The 11,112-nt window shown below is 37.2% G+C and overlaps 1 protein-coding gene across 1 annotated transcript; it reads left to right on the top strand.

Moving 5' to 3' along the window:
- The first annotated feature begins 1,923 nt into the window (after positions 1-1,923).
- LOC107824243 (BTB/POZ domain-containing protein At5g66560) lies at positions 1,924-4,739 on the top strand. Its single transcript, XM_016650989.2, has 4 exons — positions 1,924-2,300; positions 2,400-2,469; positions 2,562-3,824; positions 3,921-4,739. The coding sequence occupies exons 1-4, from the start codon at positions 2,260-2,262 to the stop codon at positions 4,515-4,517; spliced, it is 1,971 nt and encodes a 656-aa protein (XP_016506475.1). The 5' UTR covers positions 1,924-2,259; the 3' UTR covers positions 4,518-4,739.
- The last annotated feature ends 6,373 nt before the right edge of the window (positions 4,740-11,112 follow it).

Raw genomic sequence — 11,112 nt, 5'->3', positions numbered from 1 at the left:
TTTTTGGTAAAAAACTTTCTTTATTCGTCGAAACTGAGTAAGCTTGCATTCAACCCCGAGAATATTTAGGCTCCGTTTATCCATAAAAATCTTTTCTTTTTCCAATTTTTTTCTTTAAAATGTATTTGTCCATGAAATTTTGCAAGTTTTTAAAAATTATTTGAAAATCAGTTTTTCAAAATAAAAAATAAAAAATTTCATACTCACGAAACTATAATATATTTTCAAGTGAAATGCATGTCCAAACATGATTTCAAATACTATTTTTCAACTTTACTCCAAAAATTACTTTTTTTCAAAAATTAAATTTTTTTTATGTCTAAACGCCTACTTAGTTGTATGGTATGTCTTGGCATTTCTACATTTTAATAAAATATCCTGCCTTCATTATTTTTAAATAAAAAATATATCGTTGTTACATTATTTATTTTGAATTTGAAATGTTAGATAGACCATTTAAGATTGTGCAACCTCTCTTTGCGTGGACCTCATAAAGACGCCATTTAACGCCCTACAAATAAAGGTAGGTATGTTGTAATTTATGGCAGGCAGGGTAGGCCATTTTTCTCATCAAAGATTTCCGACCAGAATTTTTTATTAATCAAAGAAATCTGGGAGGATTTTATAGGTTGACTCACTTACATATTCTGAAGATATTTAAATCACTACGGAAAAAATTAAAATGAAGTGATTTAATATTGTTTAAAAATAATGAAGATGAATAGTAATATCGTTGTTTCATGAAATTGAAAGAGATCATAGTATACATGTGAACCACCAAACTCTGGTGAGTGGTGTGTCAAATTGCACTCAAGCTGTTATTCTAAGTTCTTATATCAATAATAACTGACAAATATGTATATTTATTATATATTTATGTATATAATATACATATAATATCTATATTATTTTATATATTTTTATATATTTAACTAGTAAATATAATTATTTTTGACTGACTACTCATAACTTTGTCCTTAGATATACAATAACTGGACACAACCTAGATGGGGCCACCTTTGAGTTGGAGCCCTCTTATGGGACCATCCACATTCATGTCATTATAACCCCATAATCTCAGAAATCATTTGTTCCATTAGTCTCCTCTCTCTTTTTGACTCCATTTATTCTGAATTTCGCAAAGCATAGTGAGTTTCAAATTAGGGACCTAGATTTGATTGAAACTTAAAAGGAAAAAGTTTTTTAAAGTTGTGTTAAAAAATAATATTTAAAAATTAAAATTATGTTTGGACATATATTTTATTTGAAAAAAAGTTAAAGTTTTATGAGTAGAGAAAATTTTTGATCAAAAACTGCACTAAATAAGTTTTTGGGAACTTGAAAAAAAAATTAAAAAATTTCAAAAACTGATCATATTTTAGGAACAAACAATGTTTTCAATTTTTTTGAAGAAAAGTATCCAAAATCTATGGCCAAACAAGAGCTTAAAGAAAAAGATAGTTTGCGATAATTTAGTGATCATCAATATTAAATTAGTCAAATTACAAAAAAATCGTATTATTAACTCTTTTTTTTTTCGGCAAGTTACATATTTGATCGGTCGGTCAAAAATATATCAGCTATCCAAACATATAGAAAAAATAATTTGATACTGAGATGCAATGAATTGATTAATTAGCATACTATGAACAAAGCAAATCAAATGTTAATTATGACAACAACGTGAATACTCCTTTATGCAACTCCACTCGACTAATCAAGTTGGGTGTGATTGTTCTCAAATTAAACTTAGGCCCACCCAAATAATAGAAACATTCTGAATTTTATAATATGATAATATGATTGCAAAAAAGCAGTAACAACAGTTGTCAAGCAAAGCGTGTTTTTGGTGTTTGTAAGCAGGAAAAAGGTTAAAATAATGATGACGATAATATTATCCTCCTTTTATGTTTTCTTAAAACTAAATTTCAAAGTCCTGATTTGCTTTTTGAATCCTCCACCCATATATCTTTCCTCCTCTTTCTTCAAACCCTAGAGAGAGAGAGAGAAAAAAGAGAAGATTCTGATCTGATTCATCAAAAGAAGAAAGTGGTTAGTACGAATTAAAAGACAGAAATTTTGGAAAAGAAAACTCATCTATTTCTTCATCATCATCTCTTTCCTTGAGTTTTTTTTCAACCTACATAATCATTTCCCCAGTACAAAATCTGACCTTCTTTCAAACACCTTATCTTCATGAATCTATCTTAGTACTTCTAGCTAACTAAAGTTTCCACTTTCTCCTTACACTGAAGAAAAATGGCGCCGTCTGACCACCCCACTTCCAAAGGCCAAGCATGGTGAGTACTAACAATGTCACTTGCCTTCTTCTTCTTCTTCTTCTTCATTTATTTTTAACTTTGATTAATTTACTGATTTTTTGTTCCTACATTTTTCAGGTTTTGTACTACAGGATTACCAAGTGATATCATCATTGAAGTTGATGATATGACCTTCCATCTTCACAAGGTCAGTAACCTGAGTGAAACGCTAGATAATTAAATTAACTAATCATATGTTTCTTATTTTGTGTGCGTGTGTGTTTGTGTCTGTTGTTTCAGTTTCCTCTGATGTCAAAAAGTAGAAAGCTTCATGAGATGATAACAGAGCAAGAGACAAATATTGTAATAAGCACTAGAATACAAAAACCTGCTGAACGAGACAACGATGCAGGTGATGGTGACGAAGAGATTGAAGAAGAAGCAGAGGAGATTGATGAGGACCAGCAATGTTGTATTTCATTCCCTGATTTTCCGGGCGGTTCAGAGACATTCGAGACGGCTGCCAAGTTCTGCTACGGTGTGAAAATCGAGCTGTCTGCAACGAATGTTGCTCCACTGCGCTGTGCGGGTGAGTACTTAGAGATGACTGAAGAGTACTCCGAAGATAACCTCATTTCCAAGACGGAGAGGTTTCTTTCACAAACTGTGCTCAAGAGCATTAAGGACTCCATCAAAACACTTAATTCTTGTAAGAACATCTTGCAGTTAGCAGAAACACTCGGCATTGTTCAGAGATGCATTGACGCTGTTGCCGTTAGAGCTTCCGTTGCTGATCCGTCTCTCTTTGGCTGGCCGGTGAACGATGCCGTTGAAGCAAATACTCGCCGTAAAGTTGCCACTAGAACCGGTGGTATGGATTCGTGGTTCGAAGAGCTAGGGCACTTGAGTTTGCCTCTGTTCAAGCGTCTGATTTCTGCCATGAAAGGTAGAGATTTGAGTTCAGAGGTTATCGAGAGCTGTTTAATGTATTATGCCAAGAAGTACATTCCAGGAATTTCACGTTCGAGTAGGAAGGCATCGTCTTCTTCAATACCTTCAGAGAATGAACAGAGAGAACTTCTGGATACAATAATTACAAATCTTCCTGCAGAGAAAAGCTCAAATGCCTCAACAGCTACAAGGATTCTCTTCGGATTATTGAGAACAGCAAATATACTGAATGCTTCGGAAGCTTCTCGAGCTGCACTGGAGAGAAAAATCGGATCTCAACTGGAACAAGCCACATTGGACGATCTACTCATTCCGAGCTATTCTTATCTGAATGAAACGTTATATGATGTTGCTTGTGTGGAGAGAATATTAGGATATTTTTTGAACGGATTGGAGGAGAGATTGACGGCTAGTATTCAAGGCGAAGAAGAGAACAGTGTCAGATCCGCGGCGTTAATGTTAGTCGGAAAGTTAATCGACGGTTACTTATCGGAAATCGCTTCGGACAATAATTTGTCGCCGGAAAAATTCTGTGAATTAGCTGTTGCATTGCCGGACCAAGCTCGACTCTTTGATGACGGCCTTTACAGAGCCGTCGATGTGTATCTCAAGGTAATCAATGACATTTTCAGAAATAGAAAGTGTATTCATTTGCTTAGTTTCAATAAATTTGTGTTCAACACTGTTAAACCAAAATTCCTTATGCAGACGCATCCATGGATATCGGAGGCGGAGAGGGAGAGAATTTGCGGAGTAATGGATTGCCAGAAACTAACACTAGAAGCGTGTACACACGCAGCTCAGAATGAACGGCTTCCACTCAGAGCGGTAGTTCAGGTACTGTTCTTCGAGCAACTCCAACTCCGGCAAGCAATCGCCGGAACTCTTATGGTCGCCGACGTTGCTCCGGGAGACATCCCACGGCTATCGATTTTGGACGGCGGAGAAGGGGACAGAGAAAGTGGAGAGGAAGAGGAAACGACAGGAGTAGTTGGAGTGGCACGTGCACAGGAAGGGAGTAGCATGTGGAGGAACGCAGTGAGGGAGAATCAGGTGCTACGCTTGGATATGGATAGCATGAGGACGCGAGTACAAGAACTGGAACGAGAATGCTCTACAATGAAGAAAACAATACAGAAGATAGACAAGGTAGGGAAACCCGGCGGCGCAGGCGGCGGAGAAAAAGGAGGAGGAGGGTGGAGGAGCAAGTTAGGGTGTAAATTCAAGACGCAAGTGTGTGACTCACATGAACCAACCGTTGTTGAGGGCAGGAAAGGACGGACCCATCGTCATCATCGTCAATAAAAGCCAAATAAGAAACAAATCAACTTCTTCTACCTAATGGTTTCTTCTTTTAGTTTTAAATTATATCTGTTTGTGCCGTAATTGAGAAATTGTTTATTTTCCAACTTATTCTTTAGTGGACAGATTCTTTTTTTGTTTGTAAGTTGCTGTATTTTTCTATATCTCAATGACGTGCATCTGAGTGAAAGCACGGTGGTTAAGAAGTTGCAATTTGGATAGTAACGTTACGAGTTTCATTCTTAGTGATCACCCCTTTAATATCCAGTTTAACTTTTTATAATCCGGTTTTAATGATGTGGAAAATTATATATTCGATATTCTATGTATATACTTCTTATCTCCTGAAGCCTTATGGCCTTTCCAAAGACCCCCTATATGAACGTGAAATATTTTGTGTACCATGCTATTTTGTGTATCTATTATGGAATAATGGAATAGGGTCAAGTGCCTACTAAGGGCAAAATGCACGAGGTAGTTTAGGCATGAACGAACTCGGAGTATGACAGAGGAGAAAATTACTCAAAATGTGATAATAGAGGGGCAAATTGAACCATCTCCCGGGAATAGTTGAAGAAGAGAAAAATGCGAATCTGAAGTGGAGGACCAAAATTGGAGCTATTGAAGTGCACACCTCTCTCTTCTCTGGATGATAGTGAATTATGATGAACTATTTTTTGTTTTGATGAATCCAAAGTAGCTTTTGAAAACAGAGTGGTCAGTGTCGCCTTGTTGGCGGGGTAGGAACATCACTTGCCTTAGGAATTTGTAGTTTTTTAAAATAGACATCAAATACTGCAATAGTATTTATTATTTGTTGGTTAGTGCTCAACTAATTTAGATGGAGTGTCACTGGGGGAAATTGTGTTGGATTATTCAATCATCTCGTGGTCCAGTCTCATAATGCACCAAAATAACAAATGCTGACCTGAAAAGATCTGTCGAATCCCTTTCATTAAAAGAACGCTAAAGTTTCCTCTATTCCTTCTCCTTTCCGTATATATTTATTTTGATTTTCAAACAGTTTCTCTTTTTCATCAACTTTGCTAATCAAAAAGCAGCTCAACCATTTGAGCTCATTTTTATCTGCACCACTGACAACAAAAATGAACTGCATGAAACAGCGACAATTATTGATCAGTAAGAGAAAGATAAAGTGAATCTTTTGTGCATTGTACTAATAAAGAAGGAACTACTGATTGTACAAACAAACTCATTCTTGTCCTTTCGATAAGCAAAACTATTACGTAGTTAACAAATTAGTAACAAGTCAGCTGGATAAATTTGTATTTACACCCTAAAACTATTGAATGTCATATAGCTGTTCATATTATGAATTGTGTACCAGCTTCATACCAAAGTGTCAAAAAGGAGTAGCGATGAAAAATTATCATTAAGAAATTCATTCTTTTCCTCCCTCTATTCCTTTCTATTTTCTTTGAAGGATCTGATTACTTGCCAACTTAACAGAAAGTTACTTTTGGTGTTTGACCAAGTGCTGAGCAGTTGTTGCATTGGGGCAATATTTAAACACACACAAAATCCATCTGGTTATTAGATTTAATAACCAGAGATCAGGTAGAGCTCATCAGGATAGTAAATCCTATGAAGACATGTTCCTTGTCAAAAAAAATTCCATTGCTAATCTATGCTAAAAGAACCTAGATTCCAAATGCATTTGCTGTTAAAAAAAAAAAATTCTATTACTAAGAGGTCTAGTACCAACTCGCTGTCCTACAGACATTTGCTAAATTTCAAAGAGTACGGATTGTGTATCTTTATTCAATTTACAAGTCTAATGTTTACTTTAGGCAGAAGAATAGCCTGATCTATAATTGTACGTGTTTGTCCCTAACCTTGTATTTAATAAAGTTTCATTCAGACACTTAAACTCAGTCAAAATATGTATTTTAAACCCTTCGGCATTACATGTTGGTCACTCGCCTGGTGTGGAGAAAATACCATGTCCACATCAGATAAATTGATGCCACATCTTTATTTATTTAAATATTACTTTTTAAAAATATTTCAAATCCATCTCCATCTTCTTATGCTGTCGGCGATCCTTATCACCGGAAAATAATCGAAAAATCGGAGTCGCCTTACCGTTTTGCTCTCTTTCCTCCTTTCTGAGCATAATCTTAAACCCCAATTCATATACATAAAACTCTTCAATTTTGATATAAAAAATTCTATTTTGCTTCATCTCCTTACTCTCACTATTTTAGGTAAAATTCATATCACCATAGTAATCTAATCTTAGAATTTACAGAGATACAAAAAGGGGGCAACAACCAACGAGTACAAAACAAAGAACTACATCCCTGAAAGTATTTCACTGCCGACCACCACAAAGAAAAATCATATCACTGGAAAATAATCACAAGCGGACTCCACTATCTACTTCTCCACTCACCAGACTCCTTTGGAAAACCCATGACTACCATGGACTAATGAACACGGTCGTAGAAAAAATCACCAAATTACTTCGCATTTTCATAGCTTCTTGATATCTTTAAAACCCATTAACAGATTTGTTTATTTAGCTTCCCTAAAAGAAAATTCTTCTCATTTCATTTCTATACTATACTTTTAATTTTGCTGCTGACTATCCACAAAGGGGGGGGATTACGATAGGAAAGAAGAGGGAGAAGAAGATGAGGAAAAACGGGGGACAAATAAGGCTGAAGGGGTAGGGATGCTTGGGTTGGGAAATAATTTTACTCTTTTTCTTTTTATGGTTTCTTAATATTTTTAAATTAAAATTAATATATCCACTCTCCTTTTTAGAGCGTATAGCCACTCATTTTTCTGACTCAGCAAAATGAATGACACATAAGTTCAGTCAATGGTCACAGGGGTTTAAAATATATGTTTTGACTGAGTTTAGGTATCTGGATGAAACTTCGTTGAATACAGGGACCGGGATGACAAACAAGAACAAGTACAGGTGTTTGTCAGGCTATTCTGCCTTATATTTAAGGTGAATGTTTATAATGCACTGACAAGTTTATTCAATATGAAAAGAGGCACCCCGGCCACTACCTGCCTTGAGGCTTAACTTTATAGTATCCCCAGTGCCGTGAATTTAGGGTCGGAGCTACACCCGGTGAAAGATGGTCAATTGAACATTCTTCGACATCGTATATATGTATGTATATAGGTATATATATATATATATATATATATATATATATATATATATATATATATTAAATTTTGAATATTCTTAGTAAAGGTTTTGATTTTACCACTAGTCCATGATTCGTATTAATCAGAAGTAAAGTAAACAAAGTTTGATAGCCCGCTAATTCCCAATAAAATGCTGGCCTAATCCCATAAAGTATCCATTAACCCTTACCGGAAACATAACTTTTGTCCTTAACAACTGTTTGACCAAAAAATATAGATCTTGGTTCAAATAATTAAATTTATATAAATAAGGGTTAATCTTAGCTAACAATAATATCCCTAGATAAAATTCTTTAAGTAAATAGAATGAATGAGTCACCCAAGAAAGGATGGAATAAATGGATGTTCTTTCTGACAATGATGAATGATAGGCAATCCCTTGAATATTTGAGTTATTCTCACATCTAGTGAAAAAATATAGACAAGAATCTCAACGAAAAGGTGATGTTTGTATCTTAGCAAATGAGATCTGATTCTCTTTCTCAAGTCAAAGTGTGTGTTTTACAAATAAATATCACATGTCTCCTATCATAGTGTCTTTTTCTATTCATAGGGAACATGCTCCAAAAAAACCCTAATAGTACAAGTGCAGAGAATATCCAATAGAATATTTTTTGAAATATCCTATCTTGAAACTAGCCATTATAGCTCTGTCAAAAGTACTCGACCTCGGTCTTGACCCTTGTTGACTCCTCGACTTCGTCCCTTGTTGACTCTTCGACCACAGACTTCGTCGCTTCTTGGGCCATTTTGACAAACAACGACTTGGGAACTCTTCCCCTAGTATTATCTTGGCTTAAATATTCTAAAGATAGATTTTGACCCATACAGTCAGTCCCTTCGCTTATTAAAGCCGGCTTCAGGCGGATTCGATGAGCGGATTTTGTTCTTTGTTCTTCAGGCTTAAGGCTAAGTTTGGCCTTCCCAATCACATTGAATTAATCCCGTCTAGGTGGGATACGGTGCAGGTCCACCGTGCTGGGTATTGCGCCTTCTACGCCTACCCCTTCTAAGTCGGCTACTCTTTCCCTCTCCTTCTGCTGGCCGAGGAATTCTATCATTATTACGGTATTTGCCCAGCTCAACCCGCGTCGTACGTTTTTAAACTCATAAAGTTGCTTACCAAATTTGCCGAGCTAGTCGGGGTCGAGTTGACACTTCGACACTTAATACATCTGTTCGCCCCTAGCTTTTATAGGGGAACAATGTTGAATCTTCGCCACCGAGGAAGCAAGTGCTTGGTGGTGAATATGGACGACAAAGCCAACCTCTAATTCGAGTTCAACTTCTTTTTTATCAGAACTGAGGACGTGGTGGCCAATTTTGACGGTTTTCCTGAGGCTTGGAATTATGCTCATAAATACCTAATTTCCTTGCTTGTAGGTATACGACTATTCTCATGTGCTTGGTCGTGGTCTTTGACCTCTTGTCCTCTTCTCATGCAGCCAAGACCTCGCCTCCTCATTCGGTCGCTCACATTTCTGACATGGTCGATCGGCTCCTCCCTCATATCTCAGAGATTCGTGAGTGGCCAAGTTTCTTTAAGAAGTTTAGGCCTGCTCTCCCTTTTACCATTGGTGTCTTATATTTTTTTGTTTACCTTTGCTGACCTTTCCCTTTTCTTGTGTTTTCTTAGTTTCGGCCAGGGGATCTTCGAGGAGGTCGAGAGCTCGCACCCTCGTTCCGAAAGAGGGAAGATACTACGTCTTCAACTCCCGCCCTTCTTCGATTGCGGTTGATGCTGCTTTTTTCCCGGTCTCTCCCGTTGCCGCATCAGAATCTGTCCCTCCTTCGGTCATGGAGACTTCGTCCATAGAGACCTCGGCTTCTCCCTTGTACGCTCTTATAGATGAGGATGAATAACCTTTGCTCAGCGATGGAGATTTGATGCCTCACAAGAGGAGTGTTGTGGACGTCGGGGGAGAGAGGTCGGCGACCACTGATCTAGGATACTACGGTTTTGTCCTTGGGGAGACGGCCAGAGTGCATATCGGGGAGTTCCCAGAGGCTAGTACTGAGGCCATTTGTTTGGAGGATATAGATATACGACTTGCGAGGGATGCGGTTGAAGGCATGGTGGGCAGTAGGGGTGTTCATAGTTCGGTTTGGGTCGGTTTTTCCCTAAAAAGAAACCAAACCAAGTAAGTCGGTTTTTCTAATATTGGAACCAAACCAAACCAATTAAGTCGGTTTTTTATCGATTCGATTTTTGTCGGTTTTTCGGTTATTTATCGGTTTTTTTTCTTAAATATGAGACATACTACCAAACGCATATTCCGGCGACCACATTTTCAATATAACACTACCAAATCAATTGCTCTTTGAGAAATATATCATTTACCAAGATATATTGATGATAATTGAATCAATTAGTGATGAATAGTTTAAGTACTCAGTTAAAAATCAATTATTTTTAACATGAAATAAATTCTTATACTTAGCAAAAGAAAACTACCTATCAAACTAGAATGTAAAGGCAAAGAATTAGATTAATATAATAGCAAAGAACTAGACTAAAAATACAAATGACTAATATGTACCATAAAATTTTAAAAACTTTATATTAATCTGTAATAATAAATTTAAATAGTAACTTTTATAGTCGGTTTGGTTCGTTTTTTTCGGTTATTTTTTTGATTAAAACCAAAACCAAACCAAATTTGATTGGTTTTTAAAATTCAAAACCAAAACCTAAAAAGTATCGGTTTTTTTGGTCGGTTTGGTTCGGTTTTCGATTGGTTCGGTGTTTCGGGTTTTTATGAACACCCCTAGTGAGCAGTGATGACCCTGTTCTTCCTAGACGCTAGGAGGCCTCGTCTTTCCGGGGTTGCGGCGGACGTACCCTCTTCGACTGATGATAGAGGTAAGGTTGTTGCTGAGGAGGATGTTGGATCCGATTCTGACATGGATGTAGACGAGATGAGGATGACCGATGAGGGGGTACTCAGCTTGAAATGAGGTTCGAGGGGGGGGGGTTTCGAGGACTATTACGATCTCGATGGACCGTAATCTTCTCGTGGACACCGAGAAGATTATCCCCTCCCTTGTCCCTCTTAGTTCTGAAGTTGAGGGTACGACTCTCTAGACTATGAATGACAACGACATGTTGAATAACATTGTCGGCCTCTCCCTTTGGGTAAGTACATTTGCTATTAGTTGTTTTCCTTTGGTTTTGTTCTTTCACAGTCTCTAACTTCCTTTGTTCATTTTGTAGAGGGTCGTCTTAGAAATTGAGAGTGCTCGTAGGGAGCAGAGGCTTAAAGATATCTATGTGAAGTTGAAGGACAAGTACTTCAGAGTCCTCGAGAAGTACTGGGAGCTTCGGTGTCGGATTCATGAAGGCGGCGATGTGCGCCAACTGAGGGAGGACTTGAAGGCCAGAGACAAGGAGCTGGTGCAGATGGTG

This window comes from Nicotiana tabacum, chromosome 17, assembly GCF_000715075.1.
Source record: "Nicotiana tabacum cultivar K326 chromosome 17, ASM71507v2, whole genome shotgun sequence".
Classification (NCBI taxonomy): domain Eukaryota; kingdom Viridiplantae; phylum Streptophyta; class Magnoliopsida; order Solanales; family Solanaceae; genus Nicotiana; species Nicotiana tabacum.
The sequence above is the reverse complement of the archived record's forward strand: the minus strand, read 5'-3'. Positions and strand labels throughout refer to the sequence as shown.